A 17,608-nucleotide genomic window follows, 5' to 3' on the forward strand; every position below is an offset into this window, starting at 1 on the left:
GAAGGGCAAAGCCTGGAGACCACAGAGGAGGCAGAGCCAAGAGAGAAGTGAACAGCGCCCCCCCCCCCCAACCCCCTTCTGAGACGACACTGAACCCTGTGATCACCAGGCTGGGGCCCAAGGCAGGCAGAGTGAATGCACTTCATGAGAGCAGTGAGAAGCGGGCCCACAGGTAAGCCTTGGGGCAGTGTGCTGCTCCGTCTCCCTGAGGGCCTGGGGCCCGGGGTGGTCAGAGCTGCCACCCCAGTTTGCTGCTGCCAGAGGCAGGTTGGCATGACCACCCCAAGGTTCTCTGGACTTGTGAAAGACAAGAGGAGGAGGAGGAGTAAGTTGGGCTGGGTATGAAAACCAAGACAGGAGGAGGGAAACGGCTCTAGGAGTACGGGAAGCAGGGGCGGCCACATCAGGAAGAGTTCTGGTTCTGGTAGATGGACGCTTTCTCCTTCAATAGGTCCAGACACAAGTGGCAGCTCCAACTTCCTGCAGAGAAGCACAATAGGGTGAGGACGGATCCCACACCATCCTAATCTGCTACTCTCCATGCCCACCCCTCACCCCCAGGAGCAGAAGCAGCACGGGGAGGTTGGCAGATGCCCTACAGCAGCCAGGTTTCGTGATTATCCTGAGCTGGGAGGACCCTCTAGATCTTCACAGTTCTCAGTGGCGATGGAAGAACTAACTGCCCAGAGAACCATTCCAGAACAGACTCTGAGGCCCGCCTGCCCTTATCAAGGCAGCATCTGCATGACGGCCCAGGTGGGTAACATTTTTTAAAGCAGTTTCAGACTTGAGACCACAAAATCAGACTCTGCTCTCACAGGGGTGAGAATGAAGGTGATGAAGGGACACTCCAGAGATGCCCACCTTGGTGCCCTCTGCTAGCTTTCTAGCTACGATAGAGGCGCTCCTGCCACTGGCGTGTGAGCAAAGGCAAAGGACCTGCTCAGAGGAGATGGGGTGAGCTACCATGTCCTGAATTTAGTTTCATAAAAATAAAGGAAATAATGTCCCTGACAAGAAAACTACTTTATACCTTGTTTATTATGGTTAATGCACATAATGTGGTTAGAATCTTCTGGGCTTTCCTTTCTTTAAGAAACAGAGTTAGCCCTTAATGCTTTGAAATTCTAAGCACAATCATATCCAACAACATTGGATGTTATTCTAGGGGAAAGAACCCACAGCTTTTATCTGTTTCTTAGAAATGTGACTTGACAATGTGAATGGTCCTTTTAGTCCCCAAGGCCAACAGGCAGGTATCAGAAGCTGTTTCCGAAACACATTTCAGGCTGTGAGCCGCATCCAGTCTTGGTTCTATCTTTTTCAAACTCCCTTTAAACATACACGTAAAAATCACTGCTAGTCTTATGAGCTCTATAAAATGGCTGCAGCTGGATTTGGCCCATTGGTCAGTGTTTGCTGACCCACGTCTAGATCATCCGAGGGCCTCCAGGGCCCCCTCGGCTGTCCGCAGCTCTGCACCTCACAGTCCAACAGGACTTCAACAGGAAGCCCCTTCCACAGTGAAGACAGAATTTTGTCTGTAAACTGGTATTTTATATTTAAAAACAACAAAAACCGGGCCTCCTCGGTGGCGCAGCGGTTGAGCGCTGGGTTGCAAAGCTGCCCGCGGCCTCTGCAGCACTGGTTCGATCCCCGGCTGCTCCCCGGCCACCGGAGGAGGGTCCCACATGGCGCGCAGACCTCTCCTGCCGACCGCTGCTCCCCTCAGCAGTGTACTTCGTCAAACTGACTGTTCTGCTCCCCGCTCTGGCTCTGGTGAATCCTCTCACCCTCCCGCGCTTCTGACTGTACCCAGTGCTTGTATAAATGAATAAATCTTAAAAAAAAAAAAATAATAAAATAAAAACAACAAAAACCACACCACTTCTCCTCAAAACCACATATAACCTGGGCATGACAGTGGACAATTCTGAGTGCACCCCTGCAGCTGCTGAAGGCCCCCCGACTGCCTAGGCTGCCTTCTCTGAGGGATGAAGAGCTCAGCCTATGTTGCTGTCAGCTTACACGCAGGGAGCCACTTTCTCTGGTCAGTCACGCTGACCCACGTGCTTTGTGCACGCACAAGCCCCCACATTTCTATAGAAGGGGGCTTTGGCATGGAAATACGGCCAGAAGACTTGTAGAGAGACAGCCGAATTTTGATGGCTCCACTGGCTTCCTGAAGGGCCTTCCTAGACCTAGAGCATCACCAAGTAAGCTGCCGGGGAAGCAGACCGCAGGAGACAAGGGTGGCAGGGGAGCACGCCGACTCCCTCCAGAACAGGTAGCAGGGAGAAAGGACACAGCCCGGCCAAGTTCAGCGAGCTGAGAGCGAAGTTCCCCATCACCAGCTCCTGAAGGGAACAGATCACTCCTGTGGTGCACGCGTCTGCTTGGTGTCTGCGCACTCTCCGGTTTTTCTGTGTGTGTGTGACCAGTGATAACACGCAAACGTTAAACTCCTAGGACGAAATGCTACGAGAGCATTCCACTGAGTCAAGACTAGGTGCCTGCACCCTAACTTGGGAGAAAAAACCACTGAAGAGGACTGATTTCCTGTGTAGGTGCCCCACCGCATCACTAACAGAAGAATTATTTGAATAAAGGGTGGGAGCCAACGTACCTTCTGGGGGCTCCGACATGGACGGGGTGAGACAGTACATGTGGTAGCCACGATCGCAGTCGTCACAGAAGAGCAGCTGGTCCTAGAGAAGGCAATATGAAGAGGGGAGCAGATGACTAAGGGGTCAGTCAGGCTACTGGGGGTGGGCAGGCGAGAGCCTCTGTAGACACTGCTGCTACTTCCAAAAGGGCAGGTAAGAGCAGGCGTGGACATCGCTAGGAAGAAAACCACTGCTGTCCACCTCCACCCAGGCCATGGCAGTGCTCCCCCCACTTGCTCAGCTTCCACTCTTGTCCCCCACAATCTAGCCTCCACAGAGCAGCCAGCTATCTTTTTCAAACGTAAGGGAGACCACATCACTCCTGAGGAGTTCCTGCAGCAGTATGCCAGGGTACTCAGCACAGAACCCTGGCGGTGCCTCTCCTATCTCTTCTACCCGCACCCCGCTGCAGGAAGCTCTGGCCCGCCTGCTGGCCTCAGTACCCTGCACTGTCTCCTCGAGGCCTCTGCATGTGCCACTCCTTTCTTGGGGATGCTCCCCCCAACCCTTCCTGGACCTGGTCCTCTGTATGACCCAAACCTCAACATAATACCACCTCCTCAGACGAGTCGCCTCTGACAAGCTAATCAGTTGCTCAGTCACACTCTGCCACATCCCTGTTTGTTTTCTCTGTGGCACATCAAGAAGCATCCCTTGTTTCCTCACTTATTGTGCGTCCCTACAAGAATGTCAACTCCATGAAAACAGGGACCTTGGCGTCTTGCTCAGTGTCCCAAGTACCCAGCACACCCAACCCGCAGTCTTGCTCAACGCACACCGGCCGACAGTTCCAGTGGGACCGGCAGGGGTGTGCAGGAGGGGCTGGCTCCCCTCGAAGAGAAAGCTCACTTTGGGGGAGCTGTGGAGAGAAGAGCAGAAGCGGGGGTGGGGAGGCACGCACGTCGTTCTCGGAGGTGCCGCAGATGTTGCAGCACTTGCACTCGATGCATTGCCAGCGGTAGGTCTTCACGGCCGCCATCATCACGGGTGTGAACTGGAGGCAGGACGGGTGCCCTGGGGGAGGGGGCCGGTGGAACAGACCGTCAGAGACGGGGCAGCAGCAAGGTGACCTGGATGGCCGGCTGGGGCCTGGGGACCAGCCCCCGGTGGGGCAGCCGGGCAGGAGGGGTGGAGTACCTGAGCGGCCACAGTCAGAGCAGGACACCAGCTCCTCGGGCTGCCCTGTCTTCTTGTTGATCTTTGAGTCCCCCAGGCAGAAGTCACAGTAGTTGTTGGGCAGGGCCAACCCATCAGGGCCCTTCTTGGCTGCAGGGAAGAGAAGAACTTTGATGACGGGCCTCTGGGCCACCCCCAGGCCTGCAGGACCAGGCCCCCAGCGCCCTGGCTTACATTTCTGTTCCTCGGACCTCTGGGAGACCGGCGTGGGTGGCTGAGAGTCTTCCTTATCCTCGCCCTCCTCCTCAGCCAAGTGAGAATGGGCATAGTGGTAACTGAGGCCTGGCCGGTTCTTGTAGCGTTTTCCACAGACTGAATGGGGAGAAGGTCGCAGAGAAAAGTGTCAGGATCTTCGAGTGCCACATGCCTGTAGCTCCAAGTTGTGGGGTTCCACCTGAGGTGGAAGCAACCACCCCCAACCCAGTAAGCTCTCCCTGGGACAGGCCAAGAGTCTCAGACCCTGGGGGTCTCTAACTTCCCTGGCTCACTCGCTGCTCACCCCCAGGACCACTTCTCCTCTTCCACACCAGCTGCGAGAGGCTGAGCCCGTGCCCACAAGCAATTGCTCTAGGAATAGTCTGGGGAGCTCCAGATTGAGAAGGGAAGGAAGAGACCCCAAACTTTTTACCTCTCAGTAAATGCGAAGGCTCTTGTTACCCCACATAGACCACAGAGCCATCTCTGCTGAATGTGGATAGAGGAGGGGGGGGCTGGGCTCTTAGGGGTAACCTACCGAGTCAGCCAGGTGGCTAGTCCCCCAAAAGAAAATCAAAGACACTCCCACATCAGTGTCTGGCCCAACCCCACCAGCCAGCAAGGAGCGCAGACCCCACGAGGCAGCTGGTGAACTCGATGACCAGGAAGAGCAGGGGCCAGCAGGGAAGGGCTGGGAGAGGACAGGAGTGGCGGGGAGCACCAGCTGACCACCAAGAATTGTTCGGGGGAGGGAAGCAGAGGGCTCTGTAATAGACTCCTTATAATGCTTTTGAGGCCACCCCATGCAGTGGGCCCCAGCAGCCCCAGGAGCAAGTCTGTGGGAGATAAGCAGCGGGAAAGGCAGCTTCTGGCCTGTGAAGGGTGGAGCGCACGGCGGCCCCCTGCTCGACCCAGTGCCATTCCAGAGACTTTAAAGCTAGCATCACAGGAGACGAGAGAGGCAGGAGGAACGAGGGAGGGAAAAGGGACAGGAAAACCAACAGGCTGAAAAGTTGCGAGAGCTACCTCTCTGGGGCGCTTTCGAGGTATGCTTTTGTTTGAAACTATCTGAAAGACAGAAAGAAAAGTCATGAGAAGAAGGCCTTGACACAGCTGAGACGGGAGCAGCAGCAGCAGGAAAGCGGAGCAAACGAGAGAGAAACCCCAGTGGCCGTGGCACTCCCAGGGTGGAGGGACAGAGGTGGGGTGAGTCAGAGGAAAGGGACAGAAAACAGACACCGAAACACTTGGCATTGGACTCCTGGGGCCCTGGTTTGCCTGGGGCCAATAGACCCGGATGCCGTCTACTAAGGCCAACCCTGCCAGCAGTGCACCTACAGACCCCCCGCCCCCCACCCCTGAGGACAGCAGACATGTCCCGCAGATCATGCAGGCCCACCCGTCCTGTGGTGGAGCTAGGGCCTCCCAGGGGGCTCCGAGGGAGCCAGCCAGCAGGCAGGTCAAGGGCCTGGCCTGTTTGACCCCTCTGAGCAAGAACACAGCCCTCCCTCCTCGCATATCCAGCAGGGGCTGGGTCCACAGCAAGGACTACCCACCCAATGGTGAGGCACTCACTGTCACAGGCATAGGGCTTGTCCCGATCCTCCAGGATGGAAGCATCCAGCTTCTTACGGGCACTGCCCACACCTTTACCCTGCCAAGAAGAGCAACAAGATTGCTTCACCAAGATGCCTAGGGCTGAAGAGTGACAGCCTCCTGAAGCGGACAGGGAAAATGGCATCAAAAGCAGTGAAACGGTCAGGAGCCTGTTCCCTGGGATCCCCTCCCCAGGCTTGTAGGCAGCACCCTGATGCCTCACCTTGGATTTTCCCTTGCCCCGACGCTTAGGAGTGTCTTCCTCATAATCCTCATCATCAAGGTCATCTAGGAAATCATCCGGTTCTAGGATCCGCTGAGGGGACAGGATGATTAGGATGGGCAGAAATAACATACACACCAAAATTCCGCCACGCTGGGACCAGCAAGACCTCCCAGAACCTCTGTGGGAGCTGGGCCACCCACTCCAGCCCCCTTCCTCACTGTTTGCCTTCAAGCACCCCGTGAGCCCCTCCTTCTCCCTTCAATGCTTTGGGCTTCCTCCTTCTGCACCTCGTCTTGTTCCCCTGGCTGGAACGCCTTTCCCACCATCTCTAAGCAGCCAAATCAAACGCCACGCTTTCACAGAGTTTTCCTGATACCCCAAACCCCTATGTCCTTCTAACACGTCACGTCCTAAATGTAAATTAGAGCTTGGCTGCTTACAGGTGGGGCCCTGTGGAAAGCGTGTAAAACTGCTCTGCTGCCACCCCCTGTAAGTGAAATGGGCCCCGCAGCACCTACACCGCCTAAGGCTGTGCCGCCTGGGAAATGATGGAAAAGCACTCAGCACCGTGCCTGGCATGGTACTTGGCCCTTACTACTTCCACGTACAATTTCATCTTCTCTGTTGGCAGGGCCAGGTCTGCTTCACTTATGTAACCCCAGGCACCAAAACACTTTTTGACAAAAGATGAATGAGAGAGTGTGTACTCAGGAGCCAGGAAGACTGGACGGCAGCAGTCAGTGCCCAGCGCTAGCTAGGGAATGAGCAAGCAGAACTCCCACAGTCTGCCTCCTGGCCCGATTCCCCTTCCTCGCTCCTAGGTGGTCTCTGATGAAAAGGAGGCTGGTTTCCATCAAAGCTCATCAATCACAGTGTTAATCTGGTACCTTCCTTGCGCGACTGTTAGTCACGGGAAACTCGCCCAGGCTGTCATCATCAACTCGGGGATCCGGGGCACCTCGCTTCTCCAGGGGGTCGGTGCGCAACAGAGCCTCCAAACTACTGCCGTCCTGAGAGATCAGCCCCTCCTTCTTCAGAGTCTGGTCTGTGTCTGCAGGAAAGGTCAGGATGAGACGAAGCTCAGCAGGACTGAAAGCAGACTGCTCTGGTCTCCCCAGTGCTAGGCCAGCCACAGGCTAGTCGCTGCAGGAGCCAAGAGACCGTAATCCGCCTGGCATCGTAACGTTTACCTGCCTTTCCTACTAGACCGCATACTCCACAGGGAGGAATCGTGTCTTATTACTTTTACTATTTCAGGATCTAGCGGTGAGCCGGGTACACAGCAGGCGACTGGCAGGCCTCTTACCATTCCCTAGGCCACCCCCCACTCAGGCAGGTGTGCACTTTACCTGGTTTAATGGATGGAAAAGAAAGTCGTGGATCCTCAGGGGGGTGGGCTCGCCGTTTTTTCCGCCAGCGACGGGCAGGGTAAGAGTACAGCTGTCCAGAGGCCAATCCTGTGGAAGGAAGAGAGAGAGGGTACTCAATTCAGCCCTACCCTAGTCCTAGAAGATATGATGCAGCACTTTTGAGATGAGCAGGTCCCCCTTGAAAGCAAGGGGGTGGTGGAGAAGGCTGTGGATAGTAAGGAGATGAGGGAGGAGAATTTGCAGAAATAGCGGCTAGGCTAAAATACACAGCTCACAGAAAGCCAAATAACAGCCTCAGCAGGGTAGAAAACAAAGATACTGGTGTGAACCTGTCCGCTTCATCCTCTCTGGGTTTCTTTTTTTTAAAAAGATTTATTTTCTTTTCTTTATTTATATATACAGGAACTGGGGTATAGGTCACAGGTGCAAGAGGTGAGAGAATTCACCAGAGACAGAGTGGGGAGCAGAACAGGAGGATCCACTGAAATCCATTGCTGAGGGGAGCAGCAGGGAGACAGGAGAGGTCTGCTGCGCCATGTGGGTCAGCTCCCTGCCTGGGGATCAAACTCATGCCGTAGTGACTGGTAGCAGCTTGATAGCGCTGAGACTTTAACCCCTGCACCACCAGGGAGGCCCCTCTCTGGGTTTCTAACTACAAGAAGGCTGCGTTACTGAAGGGTGGAGAGCAGCACGGAGAGCTCTCGCCGGGCTCATCGCCTAAGGTAAAGAAACTGCTCCCACACTCCTGAGCCTGGACCCTCACCTGGACCCCGGTGCCGCTTTTCCATCCAGATGTAGCAGTTGCTCTGGGCTACTCCCGTCTGCGAGTCCAAGAATGGCAGGCGCACGCTGCGCTCGGCACAGAGGCGGGCGTTGTAGTTGTGGCACTGCTCCATGGCGTCCTTGTAGTACTGCTCCCCAAGGCTGCGGGGAAAACAATAATCAGGCATGTACAGGTTGGGGGGAGCAGGGGTGGGTGCTGAGCTCGCCCTCTCCCTTGCCATCTGCTTCTCTGCAAGGCTCAAGGGACTGGGAGGCTGCCTCGTGGTTCTGTCGGCCTCCATTTCTGCCTCACGGGAGCCAAGCCCCTTCGCTAAGTCATTATGGGGAAGGCACTTTGCAAATGAAGCGCCATCAGGAACACACGGTTTCATCATGCGTCTGATCAGACGTAAGTCTAAGCCACAAGCAGGGAGGAAACTAACGTTCATCCTGTGCCTCTCATGCGTCCAGCCCCAGGCTGACAACACGCTGTCTCTCGTCACACTCACGGCTGAGCAGACACGGGGTTTTACAAATAGGCAGAAGGTTCGACAAGGTCTGGGGACTTACTATACTATAAACTATTTACCCAAAGGCAGTATACACAATGAAGTTCTATTCAGCCACAAGAAAATCCCATACAGACGGGAAGTTCTTCCTGGGGCGATATCACACAGTCTCGAGACCCCCAGGGAAAGGCAAGTGTGCGCACTGCGCAGGGTCACGGTGTGAAACGAAGAGGTGGAAAAGCAAGTGCACGTTTCCAGGGAGCAAAGCCAGGTGACGAGCGGCTTTCTCCAAGAAGCCAGTTCCTCTCTCCTGAAGTGGGTATCAGCAGCTCATGCTCGGTGCTGATTTCACGGTCAAGAGGACGCATCTGAGGCCACCCTGACCTCCTCAGAACCCACTTTTTAGTGAGCACTGTCATAGGCAAATGCCCATCCTCATTCTCACACCATCAAATGGCATAAAAAAAGACGCTTTTCGAACTCCGAAGACTCGATTTGAAATCAGAATCAAGAGCAGACGTTTAAGTGTTAAAAAGCCGGAAAGCTGCGCAGAGCAGGCGTCACCCGCGTCTGCTTCTGCGCGGTGCTCCACGGGGCCGGTCTTGTCCTCCCTCAGGGTTTCTAATGAGCACTGCAGTCCTGGTGTTCAACCCAACTATACCAGCTCCCATTTATAAAGAAACAGACTGAGGGCGGAGGCGAGTTCTTTCCCACGTAGCCCAAGTGCCCATGAAGGTGTCTGGGTTATCCTGATTTAAGTTGGCAGTAAAAAAGACCTCATTTGGCTACAAGTCACCCCACAAATGTGGACACTATCCACCCACGTGGACCTCAGACTCCTCTGCTACAGGCTGAGGGGGCTGGACTCCATAAGCTGGACACATTCTAAGAGAGGGAGACCCCGGCACCAGAAGCTGGCTGAGAAGTCTCTCTTGCTTATGTCCACAACTTGAGCTACACCAACAAACCCTCCTCTGAAATCTAAAGGGGCTTGTGCTGAGCAGCCACATTAGGCCACTGAGACGCAGCTTAGCATCTTCCCAGCAACTGCAAAAGACACAACACCACACACACGGGCAGGGGCACCACAGACAGCCTGGCTGGATCCAGTGAGCGGTAATGACTGTAATTTGAGGTGGGCAGGCATCTCGTGCTGGAGAGGAGAGAGAAGGGAGCCGACTCACAGCCGCTTGCCTTTAGGAGGCAGCCACGTCCTCACGACACAGAGGAAAATTGGATAAACAAGGCTGAGTGCAGCAGCTCCTTTGTCTCTGCTGACGGAATTGATACTGACACGGGAAGTCAAAGGGAAGGAAGGGGCAGACAGGCTGAGGGCTGCAAAGTCGGAGCACGGAGGCTGGAAATGGTTTCGGGGAACGGATGAGAGATGTTCTAGCAAAGCTTTTATGAGTGAAGTGGGATTTCAGAAGGTGGGGAAACTGTCATGTGAGTAGGAAAGCTGGGCTCAAACACTTAAGTTGGGGAAGAGAGGATCTGAAGAGTGAGCGATCTTAAGAACCTCAGGCTCCTACTGAGAGAAATTACAAGCTAACAGTATTCTCCAGATCTTGTTACCTAATTCAGAAGGTTTCAAACCCAATCACAACTATTTTATAGTCTAACTTGACCCTGTACGACCCTGGTAAAGACTTCCACAATCCCGACACATTCGGGAGGGACAGAGAACTTACAAATAGGACAATTCTTCTCCCAGACGAAAGCCAGAAACGATGAGCGAGTAGTTCTGACTTCCATGTATAATCTCAGCTGTCAGAAGACCAGGCACCATGATCCAGTGACACATGCCTTTCCAGGCTGAGAACGGCACGGTAGGATTGGAAGCACCTTCTTAAAAGGAAAGTTCTGTAGGGAGCTGCATTGCATGTGCTCCACAGCCCTCTGTGGCCAGGCCTGAGGAGAGACTTGGTTTCTCATTACTGGGTACTCAGAAACCAGTGACTGGTAACCCTCAGGTGTCTATAGTTCTTTGAAGAGAAGTAAGAAGTCACAGTCTATTTACATGGACTCCTAACAGCACAGGAGAGGGTTCCCCTGAAGACAGCCTTCCCACGCGAAGACCCTCTTTACCCGTAACTCTCAAAACCTAGGAAAGCCTGACCTTCCCTCAGTACAGTAAGATTTCCAAGGTAGCGGCTTTGATTCTTTTTCGGGAAGCGTGAAGCTCGTGTAAAAGCTCCCCTTACCCTGGGATGGGGGGAGGCAACAAAGAGAAATGCAGCGAAACAAAGAAGGAACATCTGAGTCAGGAAGGATAACTATATAAATCGTAGATCAACAGCGTCATTTCTAAATTGAGGGAAATGTCAGCCTGAAGAGAGAGCTGGGGAAGCTGGAGTGGGCAGATCAGAGAGAAAGATAATAGTGTTGGGAGCAGGGGTGGCTGAAAGAGGCGGCAGGAGAGAGCTGAAAGCAAGTTGGAAAAAAAAAGCAAAAACCACAAGAGAAGGAGAAGGCACTTAGCTTAATGGAAGTGGGAAAGCTTCTCAAAGAAAAAGCTCCAGGCAGGGGAGGGAGAAGCAAGGCAACTCTTTAGAAAGGCTCCTGGGAAAAGTGGGGCTCAGCCCTCAGCCCACCACAAAGGCAGCGAGGCTGTGAGTCCCTCAGAATAGCTCCCAAGTCTCTGCCTTGTCATCCAGTCAAAACCCCAGGGCCACACAGGACAACTAGACTCCCCGATGTTCCCGCTCCCGCCCGCGCCCGGTTTACCCGTCAGACGGTTCTGGGCCCCGTTCACAACTCCCCGCCGGGAGGGAGGGGTGCGGGGGGGGGGGCGCTGGCTGGATCAAGGCGCCCCGCTTCTCCAGCTCGCAGGCGGCCCCCACGTCCCCAGCCGGCGCCCCCTGTAACTTGGCGGGTGAGCTGGCCCGCACAGGCCCCCGCACAGCGCGAAGCCCGCCGGCCCGCGCCCCGGCACCGTCCAGTCGTCTGACGGCCCGAGCAACGGCCACGGCCGTGTCCCCTGAAGTTCCTCCCTCCCGCCCCGCTCCGCAGCTCATCCCCCGAGAACGGCCGCGGCCCCCGACGCCCGCGCCCCCTCCCCAGGCCCCGGGTGTGTGGAGAACACAACCGCCGGGGGGAAGCCCCGGCGCGCCTGTTGCAACGCGCGGGCGTCCGGCAGCCGACGGGGGGGGGTCGGCGGCCGCGCCGCGCGGGGACCCGGTCGGTGCCGGGGCGCCCTGGGCCCGACTCCTCCGGACCGCGAAGCCTCGGGGGCGAAGCGGACGGGGTCCGTCGGACCGAGCAGGGCGCCGTACTCCGGGAACCGGGAGCCGAAGGAGCGCTCCGGCCGCGCGGGGAGGATGCCCGTCAGGGGCGCCCGTGTGCCCCCCTCAGGCCTCCACAAGTTTCCAAAGAAGCGCAACGTCTTCTCCCGAGTCTCCCGCTGGCCTCGCCACTCGCAGCCGCAGCCTGGCCTTCCCGGCCGCATCCCTCCCTCCGCCTCGCCCCCTCCCGCCCCGCGCCCCGCTCCCAGGCCCTCTCCAACACCTCCCGGCCTGGAGAAAGGAAGCACCACTCACAGCTTCACTACATTTTCCACCACGGCCGCCATCTTGCCTGCTTCTCTCCCTCAGGCCGGGAGGCCCGGAGCCCGCAGCGCGCAGGCGCCGGGACCGCTGGGGGAACCGGGTTTCTCGTCCTTCTGCGCAAGCGCCGCGCGGGCGCGCGCACGCTTGGGAGCGAGCGCCGGAGAGGCCGCAGGGGAGCCCGACGCGCAGGCGCGATGGACACGGGCGCGCGCCCCAAGCTCCTAGTAGAGCCCCGCCTCTTGGATCTGGGGGTGCGGGAACCCGGAGCACCTCTTTCGGGATGAGGCGCACCGGGTATGTGGAGGGCAGCGTCCTGCTGCTTTGCCGTCCTTTCAGCTCGCGGTTAACCCTTTGCTCTTAACACGCGCTGGCAGTTGGTGGGGAGCTGAAGGCAAAGAGTAATGCACAATTACAGGTCCCCAAAAGTGCCCGTTTTAGGGGGAGAAAAATTAACGCCGTAACTGGGCAGTTCTCTGGCCTGAATATTGGGATCTGACAAGGTACTTCACCTTCCAGTCACCTAACCCAGCTCATCTTCACCGGCACCGGCCTCATCGCTTCCCACACCTCGTCCCACCCCCTGCTTCTTCCTACTTCTCTCCTGGACCAGCCCCACACTTCTTGGCCATTCATTTCTCCTTCACTATTGAATCATGCACATACCCGTACAAACATGGCTTAATAATCCTCTTTTGAAATAATCAGCCCTGCCTTAAGCCATCTCTGCCTCCAATGATCACCCTGTTGGATTTCTCCCTTTCAGAGCACTCAGTTTGTGCTCGCTGTGTCTGTTGACTTATTGCCAAGTGGCTTTCTGCCTAGTTGAATGGGAATTTTGTTCCTACCAGTTCATTTGAAACAGCTCATAAAGTCATCGTGTCCTGCATTTCAACAAACGTAGAGATCGCAGTCCTCATCGACCTGTCAGCCCCCACTACACCAGCAAGCACCCCTCTCTTTGTTCAGACTCTCCTCCAGCTCTCTGAGAATCCCCTCCAGGCTGTCCCAGCATGTTGGCAGTTCCTTCAGCAGCTGGCTGGCTCCCTGTCTTCTGTTCCACCCACAGCTGTCAGTTTCCAGAGCTTCGTTAGATCTTATTCCATCAATTCAAAAAATGCACATATTCCCAGTCCCTTCCACACATTTTAATATTTTAGAATCCGGACATATCTGAGCATCACTTGCCTTAAAATAGTGTTTGGCATATGAGAGCTGTAGCTCTTTGCTACCACTTACCCTGAACCAAACTTGCAGAATAGGTAAGTAACCACCACTTTCAAGGAAAGCCGAGATGATGCAGTTGGACTCTTTACCTCTGGGAAGCACGTGACAAAGGGCATCAAGAGGTGACTCCAAAGCAGGAGTCAAAAGCATGTGTGGTAGACTGAATGTGGGCAACTCCCAAAACTCATTTGTTGTAGCCCTTCGAAGGGCGGCCTTTGGAGGGAATTACGTTTAGGTGAGGCAATGAGGGTGGGATCCTTATTTGGGATTAATGCTCAAATATGAAGAGCAAGACAGTTACCTCTCTCCACCAGGAAAAGCCATATGAGGGCACAGCAAGAAGGCAGGTGTCTCCACCAGGAAAAGCCATATGAGGGCACAGCAAGAAGGCAGGTGTCTACAAGCCAGGAAGCAGGCCCTCCCCAGGAACCAGGTCTGCTGACACTTCATCTTGGACTTCCCAGCCTTGTCTGGTGTTTAAGTCACCCAATCTGTGTGTTTTGCTAGCAGCCCGAGCTGACTAAGACAGTATGTTAGCACCACAGCTGAGCATGCACCTACCGTAAGAGCCAACAGTTCCATTCCTGGATATCAACACCAAGATGCACGTACAAGAACTTTCGCCACTACATTCATTGTAATAGTCCCAAGCTGGAAACACCCCAAAGGCCCAGGACAGTAGGATGGGCCAAACAACAAGGAAAAGAATATACTACTGATACATAGTAACATGAATGACTCTCAAAAACTTAGTATTGAGGGGAAAAAATTAAAAAGGCAAAAAGAGAGAGACTCAAGTGGGGAAAAAAACGAAAAGAAACTTAATCGTGAATCAAAAAGGCAGCCCGTGGAGGGGTCCTCCCTGGTGGCGCAAGGGATTAAGACGCAACCTATGAAGCAATCAGCAGCCTCTGCAGCACCAGTTCGATCCCTGGCCACATGGCGCAGCAGACCTCTCCTGTCTCCCTTCTGCTCCCCTCAGCAGTGTGTTCCAGTCAGTCTGCCTGTTCTGTTCCCCACTCTGTCTCTGGTGAGTCCTCTCACCCCCCACATCTCTGGCCTGTACCCCCAGCTCTTGTATGCATAAATAAATAAATCTTAAAAAAAAAAAAAAAGAAAGGCTACCTCACGGAACAGTAGACGCTCTTCCTGCTCTGAATGAGTGACCGGGATCTACAGTGTCTCTGTTCCAAACAGGAGCCAAGGAGAAGTGGGAGACTGCAGCCTTTTGCAATCTGAACTTAAGACTTTTATAAGATGTTTGTTGAGCCTGCAGCACATTCTGGGGGAATGCTTCCGCCAGGGGGCGCAATAATGACATCTCAAAAATGATTTCTGAAAACTCCAATCCTGGAGCTTACTGTACCCCACCATGGACACAGGCACACTTGAAGATGGGACCCCAACCTCTCTAGACTTGTAGCCCAGAATGAAGTTATCTGGTATTTGTGTGGTCTGAGAAAGTTCCAGCCTTGAACTTGGATTAAAACGTATCCATCCTTATAATGCCCCTTAACCTGGCAGAAACAGCAATATGTATAATATATATCAACATGTTATATAATATAGACTTACGTAAGAAGCAACGTAACATATTTATTTATTTATTTAATTAATTAATTTGAAAGCATCCATGGATGCTGGGCATCCATAACAGTGAACTATAGTAACATTTGTCATTTCTTCAACAACTTCACTTCCTACTTTGGGGAATTAGTTTCTTGAGTGGTGTTTGTGGGACATGGTGACTGGACATTGCTCTGGAAGCTGAAGGGAGACAGTCTGTCTCTCCAGCCCTCCTTGATATAAGCAGGTGTCTTGAGTTTAGTTGATCACACACTAGGGGTCCTGCCTTGTTTCCTTTTCACCACCCTGACATGGCAGCACTGAGTGGTTTCCGGGGGGCCCTTTGGCTGGTGCCTGATGTGGGTGGGGTGGAGTAGGGAGCAAGTCCAGGGGAACCAGGACAGGCAGGTCCCCCGTCCATGGGTAGTCTGGCTTCAGCTCAGGCCCAAGTTCAGGTGCTCCCTTCCATCTGGTGAAGCTCTAAAGAAAGTGTCCTTTTTTGTCTTCCTCTCCCAAGTCAGATGGGACAAGCCCCCCGAGCCTGAGGGGGAGCCTGCAGACAGGAAGGTGTTGGCCTTTCAGCTCCCCACCCTTTGCTTTTACATTTCACCAGGGTCTACAGCCCACCCCCATCAGGGAGGATTATAGTCAAATACAGGCTTTGGCATCTCACAGACCTGGGTTCAAATTCCACTCAACAGTTGTGTGATATATCTAAATGAGGACAAAATTTCAGATTAAAACAAAAAAAACTTGGCAGGAATATAAAATGGTGCAGCTGCTTTGGTGCAATACAGTGGTTGCTCAAAAAAATTGAACATGGAATTCCCATATGATCCTGCAATTGCACTTCAGTGTAAGTTCCCCCAAAGAATGAAAGCAGGATCTCAGATATTTGTTCTGTTTCATCTGTGTTGACAGCAGTATAATTCACAATAGCCAAAAGGTAGAAGCACCCAAGTATCCACCAATGGGTGAATGGATGAACAAAACAGTGATTAAATAGAATATGACTTAGCCTTGAAAAAGGAAATTTCAATACATGCTACGGCATGGATAAACCTTAAAGATGTTAAGTGAAAGAAGCCAGTCACAAAAAGACTCATACTGTAAGATTCCCATTTATATCAAGCCCCTAGAGGAGTCAAACTCATAGAAACAGAAAATAGAATGGTGGGTGCCAGGGACTGGGGAGAAGGGAGAATAGAGAGTTAGTGTTTAAGGGTATGGAGTTTCACTGTGGGAAGATGAGAAAGTTCTAGAAATGGATAGTGGTGATGGTTGTAGAATAATGTGTATGTACTCAATGATGCTGAACTGTGGACTTTAAAATGGTAAAATGATAAATTTCATGTTATGTATATTTTATAACAATAAAAAATATATATATATTATCTTTAAAAAAAAAAGAGTCCTGTCTGGAAAAAATACCCCCTGGTCAAATTCTTCCTCTAGTACTAAAGCTGCCTGGAGGCAGGAAAGACTGGGGTGAGGTGAGAGTTTGGGGTTCAGAGTGTCAAGGATGAAGAATCAGGGAAGAAGGGGACCAAAGAGGCTGCCCACGGGGTCTGCACAACCAGACACAAGCTCCCCCTTAGTGTGGCCCCCCTCTCCATCTCACGGTGCCTGCCTAGGTCCCGGCCCCTTACCCGGCAGCGACTTCCTCTGTGATCGTGGTCCGTCTTCCACGTGACCTGGCTGGTGACCTTCCTAGAACCTGGATCTGATCTGGTGTCTCTCCTGCTTAAAGTTTCAGCAAGCGAAACTGCCCCAGGTTGACTCCATCCTGCCCCAGCACATTCCCCACTCCCAGGATCCCTTGTCAGCCCCACAGTGCTTCAGAACCCCTTCCAAATGACAACTAATCAGTATTACTCCTAATTTTCTCAATCCTATGAGGTAGCTATCACTGAGTCCATTTTGGAGGGGGGGAAACTGAGTCACCGGCTCAGGGGGATTCAGAGGTCTAAGCTCTTTTCACCACATGGTGACTCCTCTTTGTCCTCCACCCTGGTGCCTCGTGCCTTACTTCTGCTCCAGCAGAAGTCTGTTAGCCCCCCAGCTTGGCTCAGAGTCACTGATCACCCTAATGTGCCCTCACACTCCCACCCTCCACCTGGCATCGCTGGTGACGTTGTCCAGTGCTCAACGCTATTGGAATTCATCTTACCTATAAATTTAATATCCACCCCGCTCCCCAGCTGGGACGGTAAGCTCCAGAGGAGGAGAGCTGCATTTGCCTGGCGTCCCCAGGCCTGGACACACCCCCTCAACAGCTCTAAGGTGGTGAGTCCCTGAGCTCATTGGACCCCCACCAGCCCAGGGCAGGTCTCCCTCCTGACAGTCTCTCAGTGCTCTGAAGGAGGAGGCTGGAGGGTCCCTTGCACTAGGCCTGGGGTTTATCCTTCCACTCTTTGGTCCTCCCCCACCCCCAGCAGACCCCGGTTTCCTGGGCACAGCCCCCAGCCTCCTCCGTGCTTGCCACCTTCTGACAAACACCTGAATCAGGACATTTGCAGGTGGGACGTGCTGGGTTCCTGCCTCATTCTCCTGTTTGGCCTGCCCTGCCCAGAGCCCTCTGGGGCCAGAGACTCCCCCCAGAGTCAGCCCACTGGTCTGACTTTAGGGGGAACACTGGGATAAGATTGCCTGGCGCACAACCACCAGCAGCAACATTTTATTGCAACCAGAGTCTGCTGGTCACACAGGGAGGGGACAGGGCAGAGCAGCTGCCCCCGAGGCTATGCTCCCAGCCCAGGGTGTAGCCACG

The 17,608-nt window shown here is 53.9% G+C and overlaps 1 protein-coding gene across 2 annotated transcripts; it reads right to left on the reverse strand.

Annotated features, from left to right (window-relative positions):
* Positions 1-403: 403 nt before the first annotated feature.
* On the reverse strand, positions 404-12,071 carry DPF2 (double PHD fingers 2; the record flags this gene model as incomplete). Of its 2 annotated transcripts, XM_084236540.1 has the most annotated exons (12): positions 404-480; positions 2,627-2,708; positions 3,568-3,680; positions 3,804-3,932; positions 4,017-4,154; positions 5,064-5,105; positions 5,613-5,691; positions 5,857-5,949; positions 6,747-6,910; positions 7,209-7,316; positions 7,993-8,153; positions 12,040-12,071. In XM_084236540.1, 12 exons carry the CDS (start codon positions 12,069-12,071, stop codon positions 404-406), a joined length of 1,218 nt encoding a protein of 405 aa, XP_084092666.1. The 2 variants fall into 2 exon arrangements, with proteins under 2 accessions (XP_084092666.1, XP_084092667.1); XM_084236541.1 differs by lacking the exon at positions 5,064-5,105.
* Between the last annotated feature and the right edge of the window lie 5,537 nt (positions 12,072-17,608).

This window comes from Talpa europaea, assembly GCF_964194135.1.
Source record: "Talpa europaea genome assembly, chromosome: 1".
Classification (NCBI taxonomy): Eukaryota; Metazoa; Chordata; class Mammalia; order Eulipotyphla; family Talpidae; genus Talpa; species Talpa europaea.